We start from the raw sequence: 25,292 nt of genomic DNA, 5'->3' as shown, positions 1-25,292 counted from the left end.
CACAGCCCTACGAAAGATAATACACAGAAAACTCCAGCACAAGGAGGGAAACTACACCCTAAAAAAAAGCAAGATATTAATCTTCTTTACTCAAACCTTAAAGAAGATAGCCACACAAACATTATTCCACCTCTAACAACAAACATAACAGGAAGCAACAATCACTATTCCTTAATATCTCTTAACATCAATGGATTCAATTCCCCCAATCAAAGACATAGACTAACAGACTAGATATGTAGACCAGACCCAGCATTTCGATACATGCAGGAAACACATGTCAGTGGCAAAGATAGAGAGTACCTTAGAATAAAGGTCTGGAAAACTATTTTCCAAGCAAATGGTCCCAAGAAACAAGCTGGAGTAATATCAAATAAAATCAACTTTAAACCAAAAGTCATCAAAGAGATAAGGAAGGGCAATTCATAATAATCACAGGAAAAATCTAACAAAAAGAAATCTCAATTCTGAACATCTATTCTCCAAATGCAAGTCCACCCACATAAATAAAAGAAACTTTGCTAAAGCTCAAAGCGCACATTATACCTCACACAATAATAGTGGGAGACTTCAACACGCCATTCTCATAAATGGACAGATCATGGAAACTGATACTAAACAGAGACACAGTGAAACTGACAGTAGTTATGAATCAAGTGGATCTAACTGATATTTATATAATATTTTATCCTAAAGCAAATTTATATACCTTCTTCTCAGAACCTCATTGTACCTACTCCGAAATTGACCATATAATCATTCACAAAACAGGCCTCAACAGATAAAAGAAGAGTGAAATAATCCCATACATTCTATCAGATAACCATGGACAAAGACTTACCTTCAATAATAACATAAACCAGAGAAAACTCACATACATATGGAAACTGAACAACACTCTACTCAATGATAAATTGGTCAAGGGAGAAATACAGAAAGAAACTAAAGACGTTTTAGAATTTAATGGACATGAAGGCACAACATACCAAAACTTAAGGAGCACAATGAAAGCAGTGTTAAGCAGAAAACTCATAGCTCTAAGTGCCTGAAAAAGAAACTGGAAAGAACATACTTAATAGCACATCTGAAATTGCTAAAACAAAAAGAATCAAATACACCCTAGAGGAGTAGATGGCAGGAAATAATCAAATACATAGAACTGGAATTAATCAAACTCAGGGCTGTAATGAACCAAGTAGAAACAGAAAGAATTGCACAAAGAATCAAGAAAACCAGGAGCTGGTTCTTTGAGAAATCAATACTTTCTTTTCTTTTTTCTTTTCTTTTCTTTTCTTTTCTTTTCTTTTCTTTTCTTTTCTTTTCTTTTCTTTTCTTTTCTTTTCTTTTCTTTTCTTTTCTTCTCTTCTCTTCTCTTCTCTTTTCTTTTCTTTTACTGTCTTTTCTTTTCTCTTTCTTTCTTTCTTTCTTTTTTTCTTTCTTTCTTTCTCTCTTTCTCTCTTTCTCCCTTTCTCCCTTTCTCTCTTTCTTTCTCTCTCTTTCTTTCAATCCTTCTTTCTTTTCTTTCTCTCTCTTTATCTCTTTCTTACTTTCTTCTTTCTCTTTCTTTCTTTCTTTCTTTCTTTCTTTCTTTCTTTCTTCCTGTCTCTCTCTCACTCTTTCTTTTGTTCTTTTTTTTTAATTACATATAGTCTAATAGGAGTCAAACTGAAAAAGGAAACTTCAGTTCAGAAAATGCCTCTATCAGATTGTCTAGTAGGCAAAAGTTCATTAAGTACTTTTTGACTGATTATTTACTATTGCAAGTGCCATCCCTGGACAGTTGGAATTAAAAAATCAGTCTGAACAAGATAGTAATTCTATTCCTTCATTATCTCTTCTTCAGTGCCTGCCTCTGAGTTCATGTTTGATTTCCTGTCCTGACTACCAACCATAATGTACTCTAAGATATAAGATAAAATAAACTCCTTACTGTCCCCTAAAATAAAGAAGAAAGGAAGAAAAAAGAAAGAAAGAAAGAATGAAAGAAAGAAAGAAAGAAAGAAAGAAAGAAAGAAAGAGAGAGAGAGAGAGAAAGAGAGAAAGAAAGAGAGAGAAAAGGAAGGAAGGAAGAGAAAAAAGAAATACTTAGGCTAGTTATTAAGGTTCTTTATTTACTTCTATTGGAGTTTATGCAAACAAATAAAACAGATTCATCCAAGCTTTGGGGGACCAGAGAAGATCTGTCCAGTCTCCACAAGGAAGGAAGATGTCCTCTGCTCTGTCATACCATGTTTCAGAGAATATTCCCAAAATCTTTCAGATTTTCTCTCTCTCTTTGCACTGCAGACTAAGTCCAATGGTCAAAACACTTGTTTGTAAGGTGTCATGAATTATTACAGGAAACAAATGAGAGTTTCACTTTTTTTTTTACCTTTAACACTCATTGGAGAGTCAATGAGGGAAGGTATCCAGTCTCTTCCCACAAATACAGATGAATGATTGATCACAGTTACCATTGTCTAGTCTTGTTTTAGATAACAACATACATCCTCCATCTCTTATAATGTATTTCCTTGTGTTCAAAGCACTGAAAAACAAAAACAACAAGGGGCAACCCTTTAATTTTGATCATTCACTGTAATTTCATGGTTTTAAATAATTGTATTCACTAAAGAAGACAGAACATTTAACCTATTAATCATAATTTTAACACTGGAATATGTTCCTTTGTGTAAGTTCATTAAAATGTAATGATCTCTGTCACACACACACACAAAAATCCCCATCTTTTTTCATACTCGCAATTTTTGGTCAGTGAGGAAAACTGATTTTCAATATTTCCAGGAAGTTATTTTATGCTGAACCTGTTCTCCCACTTGTTGATATAAATGCTAGGAAAAAGTAAAAACATATGTATATCACACAGAACACAGTCTTATATGCTTGTGGTGTAAGGAAAAAGGGAAGATATGAAACACAATCACAAATGAAAGCTTGTTACTATACTTTTGATTTATATACTTTGGAATTCTCATTCCCCACATCCTAGATAATGGACTTTCACAGAAACATGACAGTCTGCAGGATGATATATTACAAGACATAAATAACCTCTTAAATTTTGTTTCAATTCTGCAAGATAAAAAACAGAGAGGAAATCAGCCCATATGCTGAAACAGAATGATTGTGAGTTCTGTGACAGCTCTGGGTATGTAGAACAAGTAGAAGTCAAAAGACAATTATTTAATAAATAAGATCTTCTTTTATAACCCAATATAAATCATATTTCTACTCAGGCTGATATATAAGCAGGGTTGGATCAAACCTCACATTTTCAGAGAAGTAATGCAGCCATTGCTTTTCCCTAATAGAGTGATCTGACTAAAGAACACACTCAAAAGGAAGATCTTCAATGTTACTTTTATCTAGTTCTAGTGGACACAATTGTAGTCCCAGGATTTTAGAATTGAAGGAAGGAGGATTCAAGGTTCAGTGCTAACCTTCTATACACAGGGAGCTTTAGGCTTGACTCAGTTAATGACACTCTTCCAAAGGAAAGAAAATGAAAGCCACCCTTACTACATGTGAATGAGATTTCAAAGAAACCAGTCTTTTGTAAAATATGTCACTGCCTTTGAATTTTGGGTTTAAGATGAGGAGAAATTGAATATTGATACATAACATAATTAGGGATGTAAAAGAAACAAGGAATATAAATTAAACCAAGTGTTGTTTTGAGCATAGACATAACAGGTAAAATACATGGGTATGCACATAGTAGTTATAAGACAGTCTGGTAGGTACAGTTAAGGAATCATGTGTGACTGTTGAATAAAGGCAAAAGGAAGAAAGAACCAGAAGAAAGCAGTTCATAAAAGATAATGACTAGAAAGAATTAAAATTTATATTCAACAATGATTCAGACATGAATTTACATGATGACTTTTATAAATTTCAAATATTCATAATTATCAAAATTCGGAAACACATGTTCATATGTGATGGAAAAATATTGTGGAATATTAGTGCAATACAAAAGTGCTTTGTGCCTGGTGTTGATGGCTCACTCCTTTAATCCCAGCACTTGGGAGTCAGAAGCAGGCAGACTTCTGAGTTCTAGAACAGCCTGGTCTACAGAATGAGTTCCAGGACAGCCAGGACCACACAGAGATTTGCTGTCTCAGAAGAAAAAAAAAGTACTTTGTAAGAAGGAGAATGAAACACTGATCCAAGAAAAAAGCTTGAGTTAGCTAAAACATCATAGCGAAAATAATAACAGTGGAAGATGCAGAAAAATAGAAGCAAACACAAATCTGTACATAGTACATAACACGCTGCACTAGGCCTTACTCAGTTACAGTACAAGAAAGCACATGCCTGCTTGCCTGAGACCAGATGAGGGTGCAGAAAAGAACTTTGGAAGGAGAAAAAATTGCTCTATTTTATTTTTGTGGTGTCTATTACTGTGATGAAACACCATGACCAAAGCAATTTGGGAAAAGAAAGGATGTTTTGCTTAAACCTCCACATTATTGTCTGTCATTGAGGAACTTTCTAATTGAGGCATCTTCTCAATTCCCTCCTTTCAGGTGACTTATATCAAGTGGATATAAGACTAGTTTGTAGAATGGTGCTTGAAAATATGTGCATATTTATTAAAACTCATATTCCTCATAATTTCCAGTGGATGCACTTATATGCAGACTCAACTTCAAGGCTTGGATTTTTTAATTTAATTTTCAGACAAACAATGAGCCAAACTATTTTACAACTTAAGGACATTACATGTGAATGCACTGTATGATCCTGAATTCAAAGACATATTGATAGTGATAAGATCGAGAACACTAACCATTGCAGATAATGTGGGTTATGGACTAAAACATAATACTAGATACATATTGAATATTTGAGGTTTAGTAGTAAGCTACACAAGACATAGCTTCATCCTAAAAAGTGTTTCTGTTCTAGACAACTTTTGTGTTATTTTCATTATCATCATTATTATTAGGCTTCCAAAGACATAGAATCTAACTCTAACAAATAGAAAGTTAAGATTACATATTAATAATTAATTGTGCTGTCGAAGCAGTGAATTTTGAAAGAGTTGATCCTAGTGAGGCCAAACTGTGTATTATTTTTCAGGATTATATATCTGCTTCTGTGTCATTTGAGAGACAGAAAATGATTTCTCAAGACTTGAGCAATGTCATCCATTCTACAGATGAAGCTGCTCTTTGTACCAGGGGAGTCTAATGAGAATGCCAAAGACTAGCAGGAAAATACAGACATCCACCAAGCTCATTGGATCTGAAATGTCAAAGAGAAAAATCTTAAACAATGATCACCTTTCTTTAACTTTGGATTTAACCCAGGGAGAAACATAGTATTAAATTTACTATAGGAACAGAAAAGGAAGATAAAAGAAATCAAGGTAGTTATGAACAGACAGGAAGAGGAGAGAGGAGACTGGATTCAGTGTACACAGTAGCCAGCCATGAGATTTTATTTGGGTACAATCAATGAAGGATGTGTATTGAATATGAGCAAGGAGCAAAAGAATCCATCAGACACTGACCCTTCAGAAATACACATGGTGCATATAGGCTGCATCATGAGATCTTAACTTACACCCATAATGATGCTCACCTAGACCTGCACACAAGAAACACAAGTGAGGTTCATGCTGCTAACTGGGTTCATTAGAAGATGGCATTGAAACAGATGTGCAAGCTTTTGTACCTTTGCACTGGAGTAAATGCTTGTGGTGGCTGCAGGAACCTTCTAACCACTGAACTCCCTTAGTCAAACCTCAGGTCTGACTCTAGTAACACCATCATCAGGAAACAGTTCTGTAGCATAGTCAAGGTACAAAAAGATACTTAACTTTGTGGATGCAGGCATCTTCTCTCTTTCTGGCAACTCTCTTTAAATGTTGCCACTTGCTCTCTCTAAATGTGTAGGCTTCTAATGGATGTAAACAAATTTATTAACTCTGCCAAACACAGAGGCAAATACCAGGAATCTAAGTGCTTGGGAGAAAGTGCCTGAATTCTATGACTAGTCTGTGTGAAATGATAATTTTATAGAAAATATTAATAATAATAATAATCTCATTGATTAGAACTTATTAATATATCTAATAATTCTATTAGTCTTCTGGCCACTTCTGTGACAGCCTACTTTAGAATGTCCTTCAACAAAAGAGAGGAAGGTATTTTCTGGAACCTAGCTGTCCAGACTAACAGGGCCACATTTATAATATAATTGACCCAGAATGAGACTGGCTATGTTCCAAGATACTGAAGAAAACTATTTCTGAGAGAGTTATAACTGTGGATATGATGCCTCAGATAGTTTCTGTACCTGCTGAAGAAGAAGCTCAGTAAATGCCACAAAGTAAATGACATTATGAACAAAAATAGACAGAAACAGAACATACATCTCAAGAAAAAGAAACAGACATCAGAATTAAAAACTTGCAAGTGTAAAATAAGCATGATGGATATCTTTAAAATGATAATAGACAACCAGACACCCCTGTCCATAGACCCCACTCCAAAGAGATGAAGACATGTGGATAAAGAATTCAAGGACCGACAGGGTAAAATGAATCCTTAACTGAAAATAACAACAAAATAATAAGAATTACTTTTATTTTCAAATTATATAAAAAGGTACTTAAAATATATATACCTAGGAAAGTTATTAAAGGATTCATAGGATTATGAGGTGATTTCCTAAAATTTGTATTTGTAAAAGGAATTTGACAATCAGCAAAACAGGGAAAACAAGGTATTAATAATGTAAGAGGGCTATTCTGATAATCAAGGACAAATGTGAATAAGTACTGGAAAATAGAGGATAGAAGAAAATAAAGGATGGGTTAAGCAAAACTAATGATGTGTAGAAGGTCTTATGGAAATCCAAGAGTTAATAAACTTATAGTTGACCAACACAAAACCCAGTCCATGTGTTCTTAATGATTTGGAGTTTTATGTTTTGTTATGTTTAGTTTGGGTTTTCTTTAATGTGATTTGTCTGTGTGTTTCTTTGTTTGTTTGCTGAAGGGCAATTTTTTTTTTCTTTTTGGGCTTTTGTTTCCTTGAGTGATTGATTTTATTTGATTATTTGTTTTTTGTTTTTGTTATTTTTCCTTGGAGGACAGGGAGAAATACATGAAGTTTAGTTGGTTGGAAGGTAGGAATGTACAAGGAGTATTTTGAGGAGACAATATGGGATCAAAATATATTCTATGAAAAAATGTAATGAAAAATAAAATTTTAACAAGTAGGTGAAAGAGTAGGATGCAGATACCCAACCAATGTATAGAAGCCAAGGACCTCTGCAGTGGAATTTGGGAAAAGCTGGAAGAATCTGAGGCCAACCACCTAACTAACCTCCATGCCTGAGATCCCTCAGTCACTGAGACAGCAACCATTCAGCATACAGGAGCTGTTATGAGGCCCCCTACAAATATACAGCAGAAGACTGCCTGGTCTGACCTCAGTGAGAGAAAATGGACCTAACCCTAGAAAGACAAGAGGACCTAGGTAGTGAGGAGGCCTGGTGATATAAGTGGGGTGGGTATGGACATCCTCTTGGAGACTGTGGGAGGAGGTGTGGGAGGAGGAGCACCCAGATGACATATCAGGAGGGGCATAAAGACTGGACTGTAAAAAATGATTACAGAAGAATAAATTCATAAATAATAGAGAATAATATAAATAAATAAATAGATATATAGATAAATAGATAGATAGATAGATAGATAGATAGATAAATAAAAGATTTAACTTCAAAGAAGAGTTACAATTCCAGAAGTTATGTTTTGAAAAGAAAACCAAAGTGCAAAGCCTAGGATTCCTTCAGAGGTATGACTTACTAGTCAGGGAGACACTAGGGGTCTCCCCCCAGCAAAGGCTATTGTTACTGTCTTTGGAATGAGTAGGACTAGTTAAAGATCTCACCTGGAAATGGAAGGCAGGCATACATATGTATTTATACATAAACATTCCTTATATTTTTAAAAATCAATAATTATGTAAGTGAACAAAAATAAAAAAAATGTCGCATGAATGTCTGAGAAACTCAATGTATTTGTCATGATCATTCAATCATTTCACATCATCTCAAGTTGATTACTTTCTAGGGGCCTTTTCAACTTAGAAGACAAAGACCCGAGATGTATGCAGCATTAAGCCTCTTTTGGTTATATCCTAGACTATACATCATCCCTCTGTAACTCTTGTTCAGACTCTGTCTTATGCAACTTGTCCTTACCCCTGAATTCCATAGAAAATGAGGAAAGCCATGTGAAATGAGAGAAAAGCCTTTGCACACAATCCTCCCAATTCCCACACCAGTGTTAGATTCTGAAGGGCTCTCAGAAACTCACAGTTTAGATGGGCCGTTGTCAATCCATGCCCAATCTTTTTTCTTATTATCATATGACAATCCAATCCAGCAACTGTCTGAAGGAACCACGAGTTTAAGGAACTTCTGTAAAGGAAACAGCAGACCTTACAATAAAATTTCTCTCTGATTAGAGAAGAATAAGAAGGGAAATTCCCCAACATTCCTGTGTTATTTTCTGCTGGCCTATCTTCCCACTGCTCAGTTCTACTGTGCTCATTTTCTAAAATGAATTCCTACTAGTAGCACATTTAAATCAAATCTATGTCAGTTCAATAAGTTATTTATAATAAAACCTCCAGTTGTCCTGAGATACTGGGTTCATGGCTTGATTTGTGCCTATGTTTCTTAGATGTAGACCTAGACTCACTACCATACACACAATATTCCTGCTCAAGGCCCAGAAAAATGTATAGATCATTAAAGAACTTCTGATGCTCTATGAAATTATTCCAATGTGGATTGTGGAATACTTCATAACAATTTGGGAAGTGTTCATTTGGGAATTAATGCCCTTTCTTCAAAGAAAATTGGTAGATGAAAATTGCTCTGTAAAACACTGTGCTTTTTAGATCCATGCTCCAGAGAGGATACATAAGTGACAGAACTGAGTAGATTGGGAGATATTTCCTAGTATTTAGTTAATTTTACATGTGACACCTGAGTGGCATGATACCTAATTAATAGTATTATATTTTAAAATATAAATGTGTTTAAATTTAATTATGTGTGTTCTCTGTCTCTGTCTCTCTGTCTGTCTGTCTGTCTGTCTGTCTGTCTCTGTCTATGTCTCTGTCTCTGTCTCTCTGTGTGTGTGTGTGTGGGGGGGGGTGTTTCTATGTGATTTCCTCATTTTTGCTGGTATGAATTTACTTATCTCCTGTGTTTTCCTGTATATAATTACTTATCCTTTTAGGTTGGATTTTTCCTTCTTATATTTTCTATATATCTGCATTTGTGAATAGATATTTTTTGAATTTGGATTTGTCTTAAAATATCTTCTTTTCTACATCTATAGTGATTGAGAATTTTACTGGGAACAATAGTCTATACGTTGTCAGTTTTGGTTTGTCATAAGTTGGAAGATATCTGCCCAGATCCCGTTTACCTTTTAATTCTCTATTGAGAAGTTGGATACAATTCTGGTCATTCTGCCTTTGTATGTTACCTGCCATTTTTCCCATGTTGCTTTTAATATTCTTTCTTTCCTCTGTAGATTTTGTATTTTGATAATTATATGATAGGTGTATTTTCTTTTCTGGCCCAGTCTAATTGGTGTTCTAAATGCTTCCTTTACGTTTATTGGCACCTACTTCTTTAGGTTGGGAATATTTTATTCTGTGATTTTGTTGAAAATATTTGTGAATTTATAATTGGGCTCTTTAAGTGCTTCTATTCCTAATAATTTTAGGTTGTGTATTTTCAAGGTATCTCAAATTTCCTGGGTGTTTTGTATCATGATTTTTTTTTTATATTTAGCATTTTCTTTGACTAATGAATCAATTTCTTCTTTTGATTCTTCTATGCCTCAACTAAACAGATAATTCTCAACAGAGAAGTCTCAAATGAATGAGAAGCACATAAATAAATGCTCAAAGTCTTTAGCCATCTGGGAAAAGCAAATCAGAATAACTCTGAGATGCTATCTTATACCAATCAGTTTGACTATGATCAAAAACAAGTGATAGCTCTTGCCGGCAAGAATGTGGGGCAAGGGAAACACTCCTCCATTTCTGATGGGAGAGAAAAATTGCAGAAATAGTTTGGAAGTGCATTTGTTGGTTTCTGATAAAACTAGCAATACTTCTACACAAGACCCACTTTATCCTGGGCATATACCAAAATTAAACAGAAAATGTCAGAATCTTGGAAACTTTGTTTTCTTTTAAATTGGTATTTCTAGTGATGGCTATCTTATTTTACAGAATGTAAGGATACTATATAGTAATGATTATGGATAGTTTCAGTGAAAATAACCCTGGAACTCACAGGTCAAACTATGTAATCCCACATTTCTCATATAATCCCATTTTGCAAACAGGTTCAGGGCTCAGCTATTTTCCCTGTTGTCATCTGATTTCTCATCTCAGGCTGTCTCACTTCCATGTTCCAAAGATCAAACCCTAGATAGAGGGGTTTTCTTGGCACTCTAAGGAGATAAATGACTGTCAGTAATAGAATATGCTGTACCAAAGGATTTAACTTCATCTGGGAAAGATGTGCTTTCTGACCGACTACTCTTGTAGACTCCTGAGAAATGGAGGAGACTGAAAGATAGAAGTGTTTCTATACAAACCAGTCTCTACTTTACAGTTTTGTTCACATTACAGCAAAACAATATACAAATGTGAAAAAAGAAAAAAAATCTGAATTCAGTATCTCATTATTCATGGTTAGAGACTGGGCGTAAGAGAATAAACGGCCAAGTAAGTGTCTGCAGTACCAGTTCATCCTCATCATCTATCTTCAGAAGAGATAAGCTGGCATTCTGGCAGGTCTGTTTACACCTACTCCATGGTTTTCTGTCCATGACGAAATAATAACATTTCATACCATAACAGAACCAGTATACTTTATCACTTCTGTCTGTAACAGAGAAAATAAACTGTTAAACTTATTGTTCTTTCGTATTCTGTTATCAGAACAATGTATTTATTAAGATTTCTTAAGCCTGTAGTTTTTTTAAAGGAAAATCTCATGTGTCTCAAAATTGAGATTTTTTGATACTACGGGACCCCTGCATCTCCATGTTCTATGAAACATTGTTAATAACATAGAGATATAGAAATAGTTCCTATGTCAATCATGGATGAATCAGTAGAGAAAATATAGGATATACACACAAAAGAAAAGTGTTTATCCTTTAAAGGGAAATGAATCAGTCTGGCATAATGAGTTATATCTATAATCAGAACACTCCAAAGAGAGAGGCAGGAGGAAGGCAGCCTAGTGTAAGTGATCATTTTCATACCAGCCTTGGCTCTACAGTGAGTTCCAAGTTATCCTGTGCTACAGAATGGCATCATGTCTCATAACAAACCCAAAAGCAAGACACTGACTTATGTAACAAACATCACTGAACTTGAGGATAGTTTGCAAAGTGAAACACACTGCCTGTAGGACCACACAATAGGATTCCATGCAGATCAGGCTTCTAAAAAATCCAAGTTCTATAAAGCAGAGTTTTGTGAGATATCACGGGCCAGAAGCAGGCAATGAGCACTTGCTTCTCAGAGGAAGTTAAACTGATGACAGAATTCTTGACCTGTAGTAAGGCATTGTGCTCACACTGGTCTATGCATGTCTGTGCACTTAGCTTATGCCAAGATCTGTAATTAATGATCTTAACTTAAGAGAAATAAGAGATATATGACAGAGGTTTTGGTGTTGGTAGACTGTTTTCCTGATTATATTGATGTCTTCAGTGTTGTGCCAACATGTCCAAATATTAAAAGTTGAATACATTGAAATGCATGAAGCTTGAATTGCAAGATCACCTCAATATGAATATTTTGCTTAGAGAGGAACTGGGAATGTCTATGTTGTCATGCTGTACACAGACACACACACACACACACACACACACACACACACACACATACACACACATTGTGTTTATGTGTTTTTTCATAACAGGGTTTCTCTGTGCAGTCCTGCCTGCCCTGGAACTCACTCTGTAGGCCAGGTTGGCCTTGAACTCAAAAATCCACCTGGCACTGCCTCCAAAGTGCTGGGATTAAAGACATGTGCCACCACTGCCAGTTCCATACTCTATAAAGTAACTTTATTTCCAACTTTCATTTTTCTCTTAGGCTGTCCTGGAATTTGCTGGGTTGTCCTAATGTTCCTAAATATAAAATCCTCCTCCTTCAACCTCATAATTATAGGAAATATTTCATCATGCTACCCTTTACAGATAATTAAGTGTTTTTTTAGTGATGAAAACTTTTTCATGGGTCTAGAATATTTAAAAGGTTGTTTTGGGGGTTTTTTCACTGTAACAAATTTTATAATGTAGTAGCCGATTTAAATATATTAATCCTGACATAATGAGAATCATCATACCCTATCACTGAGTGGTGAGAATATATACAAGAGCTCTTTGTTATCTCCAAATCTTCTAAAATAACAATGATGGTTGATAAACTGTGTCAGTTAAAATGACCAGTCACACTGAACATAAAGAAAAGTTCCTGTGACAATTAATCTTTAATCTTTTCATATTTCCAGCCTCAATTACAGTGTCATTGACAGAGTTGTGCATCATGCACAAACTATGATGAAATTTACTTGTCTTCTGCAGGGAGAGTCCCTTATTTACCAACAGTCAACGTTCTCAAGACATGTCAGATGAAAAACACAGACTCTTTCTCTCTCTCTCTCTCTCTCTCTCTCTCTCTCTCTCTCTCTCTCTCTCACACACACACACACACACACATACACACACACAAACACACATACACAATCACACACACACTCACTCACATTCTTTTTAAAAGTTCAACCAATAAATGCTCTAAGTCTACTTTAATGTAAATAGTTCATAAATACACACTTACTAAAAACTTCCATATTCTGTCAACAAAAAGTTTGAGATTCAGATTTTCCTATGGACCAAAACAATTAAAAATTTTCAGGGGTACTGATTTGTAATTCCCTCCCCAGTGGGTAGGAGGAGTGGCAAACAGAACCTGGATTTTAGAAACTATAAGATTCTCCTAATCAAAAGATGAACTTCTGAGTTTCCAGATCCCTACATGAAATAAGGAACCCCCAAATGATCCCAAAGATCATCAGTGTCTTAAGCTTCTGGTTGATCTTCAAATTTTCCAGAGAATGAATAAAAGATAATAATTCAATTCTGTATTTATGGTCTTCCCCTGCAACATACCTGTGTGCTGTAAGGAATCTAAAACAGCCTTGGTTTTATTATACAATCTGTTCTGATCCCTGTTGAGGGATTCCAGAAGATCACACTCTATAGACTTATTTTTCAGCAGTTCATCCTTCAAGTTGATGTCACTTTGCATGTTGCTGCAGTTATTGTAGTGGTTTAGAATTTCCTGCAGGTTTTTTTGTTGACCATACTGAAAAACTAATTTAGTCACAGTTATAAAATAAAAAATGCTTATAAGAAATACATATTGAAATTTAAGGTTAGTAAAAAAGCTTCATGTTGACACCCAACGCATATTATTTCTTTCATTGGCATTTTAACATTTATAAATTAGCACTTCAATTAACTCACTATTAAAAATTGATACTTCAATGTTTCACTAAGTTAAGTTTACTGTAAAATAAATAATATAGCTGAATAAAATTATGGTGGAAGTAACTTTAATTCACTTCATTTTGTAGGACAAATTTACAAATAATTACCTAAGTAAAATATTCAGTGAATACTTAACACACTATGAAAATGTGAACTAATAAAACATGTTAAGAAATGACACAATTCTTATTAGAGCATATGGAATGCAAGATATCCACCTACATAGCTATGTTTTAGCAAAGCCTGAAAGTGATTTTCTCTGTTAATGTAGAGAAATCCAATTAAGTTTAACCCTTAATGTCTCTGTAGAGATGAAGTCTTTTACTTAAGCATGATACCAAAATACATTGCAAAAATGGTTACATTGGATACACAATCACCTGAACTCAGAAAGAAAAGTATCACCAAGTCTTCAGAAGAACTATGACCAAAAATGAGACAGAAGAGTGGAACTCTCAACATCCCCAGAGCTAACACATTAAGTATGAAAGAGAACTGAACACTTTGTTTTGTCAGGAAAAAATATAACTCCAGAGATTCTGACTCATTCCCTGACTTTAGGCAAAACAATGGATAGTGTGTATAACTCCATAGTTCAAGTCTAAATCAATTCTTTTATTATTTGATATTTTTATATTTACATTTCAAATGTTATCCCCTTTTTTGGTTTCTACTCTAAAATTCTCTATCCCCTCCTCCCTCCCCCTACTCATCAACCCACCCATTACTGCTTCCTGGACCTTGCATTCCCCCACAGTGGAGCATAGACCCTTCACAGAATCAAGGGCTGCTCCTCCAATTGATGACCAACTAGATCATCTTCTGCTACATATGCAGCTGGAGCCATGAGTCCTTACATGTGTATTCTTTGGTTAGTAGTTTAGTCCCTGGGATCTCTACGGGTACTGGTTAGCTCATATTGTTCTTTAGGCAGAAAGAAAAAATAAGATTTCTCTCAATTACTCACTTTTTATTGCCAACACTGAAACAGTTACCAGAAGAAGGAAACAGAGGATTCCAAGAGCTATCACAATGAACTTCCAGGGGACTGAACACCCTTAAATCAAAAAACAAAACAAAAAAACAAAAAATAAACAAAAACAAAAAAACAAAGCAAAAGAAAACAAAACAAAAAACAAGAAAATCAGCACCAAGAAAGAGCACATATCACTACTAATTACAATTTTTTGTAGGATGAGAACTAGGGGAAATTTTGCAGAAGTCGATCATATAAACAGATTGAAAATGTCCACTCAAAATTTTAGATTCCTACCTAAAAGGCACACATTTTAGAAATCCTATGCTTTTGAATTTCCACAGAATTTTGAACTTATTTCAGTCTTGATCTTGTATTGTGAATCCTCCTGACTCAACCTAGAATGAGCTGGATAACAGGCATGTGCCCTCTACAAAAAGAAAAGTAGAGTCTACAGAAGGAACTGGAGGCATAGATACAATCCAAGTACAAGATACAAAACTGAAGCATGCAGTCCACAAAGAAAAGTATCTAAGGATAGAAAGAAAGAAAGAGTGATGGATGTTCTTGAGAACTGGTAGGGAACAACAGCTGCTCTGGACCTGACCTGTATACATCCCCATCCTTGAAAGGGCCTATAAGTCAACTATCTCTTTCTCCCTGTAAGTTTGGTTTTGCTTTCTATATTACTAAACATTTTGGTTTATCTAGGGGAATGGGAATCGGAAACTCATGCCTTTTATTACCACTGCATCAAAGAAGAAAATTATATCAGCTTGGAGCACACCCATTACAGTGTGAAGAAAGCAAAAATGGAGAGAATAAAAAGTGAGATTTCTGCTTTATCATTCATGAACAAATTTTTTTTCTTTGACATTTTCAGGAACTCTCACAGAGGTTTACTTATTTCCACCCACACTAATCTGTCATCTCATCTTCCTTCATCTGAAATTTTATTTCCAGTAGGAAACTTCCTGTTCTGATAGACAACTGTTGTTGCCTGTTGCATTAGACATTGGGGATATTTAAAAAGAAATCTATCTTCAAGAATGGAAAAAATGCAAAAGTGTCATTATCTTAGGATTTTGCTTCCCTAGAACATATGGTGTACGTTGGTCAGTTAGATTTATATTTTTCAAAATTCTTTTTGACTAGAATAAATAATTTTAAAAATCCTAGTAATTTCTTATTTCCTCTTGATTCAAAATATTTTTTACATATTTTCATTGATATTCTCTGTCCATCTGATTTTTTTAGTAGTTGGCTACAACTAAAGAGTAGATGTAGGGCTATAACTTTTTCTTTCTATTTTAAATTTTAAAACTAGTTTGCTTTGGTTTTTAAACCTTAGATTTGAACAATTTTGTACATGATTAGCATCCATCTAATACTCTTTTCTTCCCTCCCATCTTTGTGCATAACACAGCCCTGATGAGATGGATCATTATATTTTTACATAGAAGCTAAGAATATTTCTAATTTTTAAAAAATTAAAATGCATTTAAAAAATACATGTTATATTAGATATTTTAAACACTTACTTCTGTAGCCAGCTTCTCTGGGCTCTTTAGTCTCCTCATGCCTCACTTCTTTCTGCAAACCTGCAGACTTATGAAATCTCACAGTTGAATAAGTGACCTCCTGCTCACTCATCTTGGGATTGATATATAAAGTATGTTCTCAGTTCAAATGGTTCCTCGATTGGTTTCTAAGAAAAAGATTAAAATGTTTACCTATAGGAAGAGAACTGAATCTGATGATACAGAGGGCTGGAAAAGGGTGGGTTCTGACTAACTCACTTAATGCTACAAACACACTGACATGGACTGACCCAATTTACATTACAGGTGAGAGCTCATTGTAGATTTTTATTAAAGTAGTTTATATTTCTAATGGTCACAGCACTTATTTCTAAGAAATATGGAAAGATTAAAATTTTCCTAAGTCATTCTATAATTGATATAGCCTCTTTGAAATTTTAGGAGTAAATAAAAATGTTGCTTTAAAATATTTATACATTTTGATAATAAATGAATAGTAATTGTTCTTTCTGACTTTTTATTTATACATGACTCTCAGAGTTTCCCTGACACAACCTTAAGAAAGGTATTTGAAGGTTAATACTGAAGGTGATCCAAGATACATAAATATTTGTTGTATTGAAGCCCTAATCAGCTAAGATATCCAAACTTTCCACACAGCCACATTCTATACATTCATGCCCATGCTTCAACCAGGTAAGTGGATTCAACCAGCAAAGTTCCTAATGAGTGGGATAAACCAGACACAGAAAGAAAAATGTGGTATATTCTATATCATTTGATTCTCACAGCTCAAAGTCAGCAGAAATTATTTCTAACCTTTAGTACCGGCAGCAAACAGAAAAGAAGGGTCATTGCTGGGTGGGGTGTGAGAGCAACAGAGAGAGGCATAGAGGATACATTATGAACTTTTAATCTCACAGCATTTCATGTTCATGATCATGTTTCATATAATATAAACACACATGATGTTGAAAGGGGAGGCTATATGAAAATAAATTTTGTCACAATGCTTTACACATAAGCTAATGTCCATGAAGGAAACCATCTGATAGTAGATAACACTGTATTTGTAAATTGTAAGTACTTGTAAATAATAAGTAAGTATTTGTAACTGACATTACCTTTACATTAATAACCGAGCTGAGATCCAGCAGATAATAAATACAAGTTGCACATGTGAGAGCATTCTTCTCAAGTTTTACTAATTTATGAAAATTTCTGAAGCGATTCACCTTTTGCCTTTTATCTTGACAAAAAAGTATCCTTCCATTACCGAATTCTTTTTCAATATTGTTATTTATTATTATTGCTCTTGAGATAGTTGAGCCAAGATGCACGTGTCCAGAAGGCAATTTTACAAAGTGAGTTCTCACACTCTACCTTCATGTGAAGTCCAGGGATCAAACTAGGTGATCAGTCAGCCTTGTGTAGCAAGTTCATTTACACACTGACCCTTTTTATCTGGATCCTATTATGACATCATTTAGGTTGGTAATATATAAGCATTTAACCCAGTTAAAGAATAATGAACTCCATAGATACCTCTACCTTAATTTCTTAGCACACAACACACATCACAGCATACCCCTAAAGAATACAATTAATGCAGAATCACAGTTGTCACATGCTGACAGATTTAACCTGATCTAAAACAACTAACAGGCCTTCCCCATCAATTGAGTGCTCACATAACACTATCTGAAATTATATTTGATCATTTAGCAGAAAACAATAAAAGCAGTTATTGTTACCTGTGTCTCTACTGAGAAGTGATTCTGGTAGAGAAAAAGTTGGCTTTTTCTGGTTGATATCCCCTAAGTGTCTCCAAAATAAACGGTAGAACTAAATTTCCACTGACTGATACTCAACCTCATGATTTTATGCTCCTCCTCGTCATCAAAGCAAAAAGAGGAAACTGCTTAATGAAACCTGACTCTCAGAGCAAAGGAGAGAAGTAACATATTGTGCCAGATGCTGCAAAACAAATGTCCATAATTGACATTTTTAAGACGGAGAAGATGAACACTCCTGCAGAGAGAGCAAAAACACTGTCCTTAGCAAAACAACAAGGAAAAATGTGGGACGTATGCTCCTCATTTTGCAATAGACTGTTGGAAATTTACTCTTATGTTACTAATTTTTAAGTTATTTCTTCACTTTGAACTATGCTAATTGCAGCTAAGTATGGTGAAGTCTTCCTTTACACTTTTCTAGATTTTTAATCATATATAATATTTCCTATGAATATTGATGTCTTTCTGTATGGAGTGTTCTAATGCGGCTGTTTTCACAGTGATGGGAAATGAAATCTAAGACAATGAACATGCTCAGCAAATATTCTTCCCCTAAAATCCAGACCCAGAACTTGGTTTTGTTTTGTTCTGGTTTGTTTTTTTGTTTGTTGTTGTTATTTGTGACAGTTGATTTATTTTACTCTGTAGCACAGGTTGACCTCACAATCATATTCCTCAGGTTTCTACACTTTTTTTGGCTTAGAATTATAGCTGTTTATCATGATAGCAATATGTTCTAGGTTAATAAATAAATAATATGCATTTCTTCATTTTATATATGTTGATCTCAATATTTAAAGTCATATAAGTATTAATTACTTATGTGCAGCATAAATAATTTTATCATCTATTACTGTGGATCATCCCAGTTGTTCTGTAATATTTTGTTGTTGTTAGTTTAAAAACTACATGGGATATTCTTTAGAACATACTAAAAATGGCATCTTATGCATGAAGTCATGGGATTCAAGGAAATATACATTTGAAGAACTCTAATAAAGATTATCAGATGACATCTAATTTATTTACATTCTATCCATTGGCATGAAATTACTCACAGTTATTTTTTTAGAGATGAGATTTTTTTTCTTCTTACTTCTATGAGTTTTGTACATGGGTTTGAGATGAGAATTCCTGGTAAGAAGCTGTTTCAGCAACGAAGGATTTAATGTACAGAGAAGTGAGGACTTTGTAGTGTTGTGGATCTCAGGAATAATTATGTTACCCGAGGCTAGGAATAACCCTCTAAGGAACCTGTGTCAGAACAAACATCCTGTTACCAGTAGATAAAAACTTCACGAAATATATAAATATAACAGACCACTAGCTTCCACAAAACTGAAGGCTAAGAATGTCCTCTGATGACCTATAGAAAAATTTCCCCCATCTTGCTGCAACTACCTCTCTGATATATCCACCAATGTATGCTGAAATTGTCTGGCTTTATGACTTTTTAGGTTCTTTAAAAGTATAAAACTCCATGAAACTTCTCCCACATTGGAAAATGGAGCCATGGTCACTCTAAATGGTTCCAGAATATAGTATCTTTTATTCCATGTATGGTGAAAGCTTGTTTTTGTATCAATAGCCCTTCATTCAAAGCTTTCCCTGTGCACATTACTAGTGAGGCTGCACATGCTGAATACTTCAGACACTTCACTGGGATTGAGGGTGCAGTTTAGTGTATGACCATGCTTGGCATATACAAAGCCTTAACAACGTATCATACAATAATGATAATAAAAATAATAATAATACAATGGCAATGGTAGTAGCAAAACAATGATAACAATAATAGAATAAAGAGAGGATGTAAAAAATAAAACTGTTTGATTTCAATTGTCTGTTGCCATGATAAATATATTCAAGTCACTCACTAATCTGTACTTACATTTGATTGTAGCTTTTCAAACCTGCTGGCTTGTTTCTGATGAAAAAGTTTAAACTGTTCTTCAAATCAAGTTGCAGTGCTTTAAAAAGCACTGGGAAAATGGTGGATGATTTGAGACTAGAAGAGGAAATCAAGATGCCTGACTCCTAATAGATTGTGTGAGCATGTGTGTGTGTGTGTGTGTGTGAGAGAGAGAGAGAGAGAGAGAGAGAGAGAGAGAGAGAGAGAGAGAGAGAGAGAGAGAGAGAGAGAGTCGGGAAAGAGAGTTTAAGTGCATATTTGCCATGGGGTGTACACAGTGGTCAAAGGACAACATCAGAAAGTTATGGGGGGTTGGGTTAGTTCTTTTGTTCTACCAAGGATTCAACAGATCAAATTCAGGAATATCATCAGGCTTGGTGTGGCCAGTGCTTTAATACTCTGAGATATTTCAAAAGTCCAATTTTTTGGTTATTTAACTCATATATCTCTGAGTCACCACTCAAGTCTGCCATTATCATGTACCCAAGGTCCCCTGACACAGATGACAGATATTATCTCATAAGTATAAGATAAGTTTCTTGACTACAGTGTGGATGCTTCCATAATACTACTAGCTAGTCTGTTTTGTCTCTACCCCCTTCCCCAGTGGCAATCCCTCTATTTTAAACACACATACACACACACACTTAGAGAATATGGAAAGTGGGGAGGAGTAGCAGCAGTGTTGAAGAAAGTGGTTTCTGTGTCCCAGTGCAGGCAGCTGCTTGTGCTGTCTCAGCTTTCCACAGGAAAGACTCTGAATAAGTCAGCCGGCTGACTTAAGGACACTGTATATCTGATGCAGAGACTATGCTTCAAATACATTATTAAGCACAAATTATGGACACAGTGAGTATTTAGAAGGGCTGGGGTTTTATCTTTCCAAAATGCATGAATCTTGGTGCTGGGTAGACATGAGTGAAAACACCCACCAAGGCTCTTGAGATTTCTTGTAAGTCCCATCTTTCACAAATCCTTTGACCACACAATTTAGAAAAGTAATTTCTTTACAAGGTTGCTGTGAAGGTTTCAAAAGATAAATAAATAGCTTTTGCTGTGTTTTGTTGTATCTGGGACAGGGTTTCACTATTTAGTCCTGGCTGACTTGAAACTCACTATAGACATCTGGTTTGCCCAAATTTCTTTCCCAAGTTTTGGGATTAAGTTATGAATTACCACATCCAGTCTAAATAATGTTCGCAACCATAACCTGAAAATGGATAGAAAGTTGCATTCAACACAAAATATTTTCAATTCCAGGTCAATACTCCAGCTTTTTTAGCAAATGAAACTGAGCAAAACCCTGAGTCTTCAAGCCTATGTTTTCACATAGTCAAGAGTGTTAGTCAAGAGTGTGTCTCCTTCTTCCTAGGTTTTGATTAACTCCAATCAGGAATATATGCAGAAGCTCATATATTTCAAGAAAACTTTGCTTTTAAGCCTTCTAGCCTCAAGAAGACAGAAAACGGGGCAGATTTTCTACCTTATCATTTCAAAGAGTGCAAGTGTTTTGAAGAACAGGACAGGGAGACTACATGAGAAAAAGAGAGAAGCTGACTCGTCCATAGCCCTGAACTATTGCTGCTCTAGAGAACCTACTCCTCCCATATATGATAGGTTTATATCACACTGTCCACAGAAATAATAATGGCACTGAGACCTTCTTGCATCCTTATCTCTGCTGACAGGGTGTCATCCTTAACAAGGAGGCTAATCACATGCCCAGGGCACATGACTTTGTGCTTTCCAAATATTCTTTGCCTCCTGTAACATCGTGCAAAGACTGTGAGAAGGAACTCCAGAGATGTTTGTTCATTATTGTGACTATAGCATTGTCAGAATCTGAGGAACTCACCAGTGTGCTTGATGGAGAAGGCGGGTAGTTAATAGAAACTGAACACAAAATGTGTTTCTTTGTTGGTTTGTTTAAACAGATATAGGAGCAGTCCCCAAACTGTAACGCAAAAGAGCAGCAGCTTCCTCTAAGCTCTGTGCAACTGAGTTCTGAATTTAGAGATGAATGTAAACTGTTAAAGAGCATCATTATCACTGAAAGATACAGTAACTGCAGATGGAATGAAATTGAGTAACACTCCAGTTTTGCTACTTTGACCAAAGCACAGCATAATACAGGAAGTAAAGAACTCACATTACCAGCTAATAAAACAGAGGAGAAAGAAAGGAGAAAAAGGCTTTGTTTTCTTAAGGTCTGTCTTCTAAATACATTTTTGTGAAAAAAAAAAAAACAGCAACCAAAACCACACATAAACATATGAAAATACATATACATATGTACATACATACAAACACAACATATATATATTTACATATACATAAATATATATGTACATATATATTTACACATATGTATGTGTAAATATATATGTACATATATATACATATGTAAATGCATATATATTTATTTCACTGGCTTTGTTGTAAAAGACTTTAGTTCTGAAACCACAACTTTATGTTGACACAGACACAATATTAATCCCACATTCAAATTTTCCAGTCAGACCCTTGGTCTGTAGTATTATCATTGCACAGTTGCACACTGCTCTTCCTGTCCCAGGCTGAGGCCAGGGAAACCTGGTGTAGTCACCATCCCACAAGAATAGGCTGATCACTTGCTTCACTGGGAGGACTTGCTTATCCTGGCCAGTGTCCCACCTCTTGGTGCATCTGTCTTTTAAGGTGCAACATTTACACCATGAAATATGGTAAACTTCACTTGTCTTAGGAAAACCACAAACAGCTCTATTTTGAGATTTCCTGTGCTTGTATCCACCCTGTGCATTTATACTCACAGCAATTATAACACTCTGCCTTATATGTCAACACATATAATCCTTGATGGGCTCAAGCACTGAGAGCAAGGAAATGAGGAAGATGATTCAGGAATGTAATAAGCAATAACTAGTAATTAGTCATGAAGTCTAAAATTATATTTGACATCAAACAAAAACTTTTTTAAAAGGATTAATTCATCTACAACAAAGAACAGCAAACAGTAACTAACCAACAAACAGACACTAACAACTACAAACTAGTTATTATTTGTGCAGTCAAAGTCCTGGGATATAGAAATATCCTGTGATAATGTGGTATGTGCCCTATTTATAGGGTTCTCTATATGGCTCTGTGTGTCATTCAGGAAAAACATGACTCCCCAGGGTGTTGGAGCAAAAGGTGCCCATTCTCCTGACACAAGCTGCTCTTTGTCCCAGGAAGGAGGATGGCTTCTGCTCTGTTAAGCCAGATTTCAGAACAACATTTCTTGCCTTATCAACTAATCTTTCTGTTCACACAGCCGACTGAGACCTATGATTAAAACTTTTAGCTGATAACTAGTCGCAAAGCATCACATGAAACACACAAAGAAGATACTATTTCATTTTTAACTTTCCTTTGCACTGCTCACTGATGCAGAGACTTAGTCCATTCTCTTTTCACAGATGCATGGCTGTCTTTTACCACAGTCATCATCATGAAGACTTGCCATACTGAAATCTGTACAGTCTCCTTTGACTGTAGTGATTTTATTACCACCAAATCACTATAAAACAATCAAATAGACAGTTATTAAATTTTGAAGCTTATTTTGTTGAAGGTCATGAGTTAATGAAACATTGTATTGAAAAAATGCACAGAATATAGAATTACTTATATGTATATCTATGTACATGCATGCACATACATCCACACAAAAATAATAAACATTAAAAAAACATAATTTAAAGTGATAAAAATTATTTTCGATAATACTAATTTTGTCCAGCAAGGAAAATTATATTTCAACATTACTGAAATAATAAGTGATAAGTATATATTGAAGTTATTTTTCTGAGAAACTTTGTGCAATGATGACAGATTAAAAAGAAGAAATAATTGTAATGTGGCACCTGAGTAGAAGGTCTCATATGCATGGTTTTTAAAGAGAAAAATGACTTGTTTAGGATACGTAAAAGGACAGCTTGTGAGTACTATGTTGGCTGTTTTTAATTATTTTTTATTTTTATTTTATTTACTCTTTTGCAGGAAAACCAGGAGAATTTGCAGAGATGCAAGAGCTTGAACATCATTTTACCACATACTAGTTCTTTTTTTTTTCAATTTTTATTGGATATTTTCTTCATTTACATTACAAATGCTATCCCAGAAGTTCCATATATCCCACCCTCTCTGCTGTGCTCCCCTACCCAACCACTCCCAATTCTTGGCCCTGGCGTTCCCTGTACTGGGCATATAACGTTTGCAAGACCAAGGGGCCTCTCTTCCCAATGATGGCCGACTAGGCCATCTTCTGCTACATAAGCAGTTAGAGACACTAACTCTGGGGGTACTGGTTAGTTCATATTGTTGTTCCACCTATAGGGTTGCAGACCCTTTCAGCTCCTTGGGTACTTTCTCTAGCTCCTCCTTTGGGGGCCCTGTGTTCCATCAAATAGATGTCAATGAGCATAGACTTCTGTATTTGCCAGGCACTGGCATAGCCTCACAAGAGATAGCTATATCAGAGTCCTTTCAGCAAATCTTGCTGGCATATGCAATAGTGTCTGCATTTGGTGACTGATTATTGGATGGATCCCTGGGTGGGGTAGTCTCTGGACAGTTCATCCTTTTTGTCTCAGGTCTAAACTTTGTCTCTGTAACTCTTTCCATGGTTATTTTCGTTCACTATACTAAGGAGGAATGAAGTATCCACACTTTGGTCTTCCTTCTTTTTGAGTTTCATGTGTTTTGCAAATTGTATCTTGGGTATGCTAAGTTTCTGGGATAATATCCACTTATCAGTAAGTACATACATATCAAGTGACTTCTTTTAGGATTGGCTTACCTCACTCAGGATTATATCCTCCAGATCCACCCATTTGCCTAAGAATTTAATAAATTCATTCTTTTTAATAGCTGAGTAATACTCCATTGTGTAAATGTACCACATTTTCTGTATCCATTCCTCCGTTGACCCACATCTGGGATCTTTCCAGCTTCTGGCTATTATAAATAAGACTGCTATGAACATAGTGGAGCATGTGTCCTTATTACCAGTTGGAACATCTTCTGGGTATATTTCCAGGAGAGGTTTTGCTGGATGTTCTAATAGTACTATGTCCAATTTTCTGAGGAACTGCCAGACCAATTTTCAGAGTCGTTGTATAAGCTTGCAATCCCATCAGCAACGGAGTAGTGTTCTTCTTTCTCCACATCCTCGCCAGCATCTGCTGTCACCTGAATTTTTTATCTTATGATATTGTCCCACGCTACCTTATCACCAGCAAGAACGCATGTGGACAACCAAATCCTTCTACAGCACAGCTGTACTGTAACAGCTTGATGAAGACCCCGAGCTCCAAAATGGTGCTCCTTTTATACCCCTTAAGGTGGCATGTCTGCTAGTGATTTGCTGCTTGCTCATCACGTCACTATGACGCCCAGG

At 35.4% G+C, this 25,292-nt stretch overlaps 1 protein-coding gene across 4 annotated transcripts; it reads right to left on the bottom strand.

Annotated features, from left to right (window-relative positions):
• Positions 1-2,391: 2,391 nt before the first annotated feature.
• LOC110287656 (T-cell surface glycoprotein YE1/48) lies at positions 2,392-16,256 on the bottom strand. Of its 4 annotated transcripts, none has more exons than XM_021154219.1 (6): positions 16,145-16,256; positions 14,595-14,684; positions 13,243-13,450; positions 10,799-10,937; positions 8,339-8,442; positions 2,392-2,527 (listed from the first exon to the last, which is right to left on the bottom strand). In XM_021154219.1, exons 1-6 carry the CDS (start codon positions 16,254-16,256, stop codon positions 2,392-2,394), a joined length of 789 nt encoding a protein of 262 aa, XP_021009878.1. The 4 variants fall into 4 exon arrangements, with proteins under 4 accessions (XP_021009878.1, XP_021009879.1, XP_021009876.1 ...); XM_021154220.1 differs by having other exon boundaries at positions 10,799-10,934; XM_021154217.2 differs by having other exon boundaries at positions 10,799-10,941; positions 13,247-13,450.
• Positions 16,257-25,292: the final 9,036 nt, after the last annotated feature.

Source organism: Mus caroli, unplaced genomic scaffold, assembly GCF_978045245.1.
Source record: "Mus caroli unplaced genomic scaffold, Mus_caroli_1 scaffold_7, whole genome shotgun sequence".
Lineage (NCBI taxonomy): Eukaryota > Metazoa > Chordata > Mammalia > Rodentia > Muridae > Mus > Mus caroli.
This window is presented reverse-complemented; position numbering and strand designations above follow the sequence as displayed.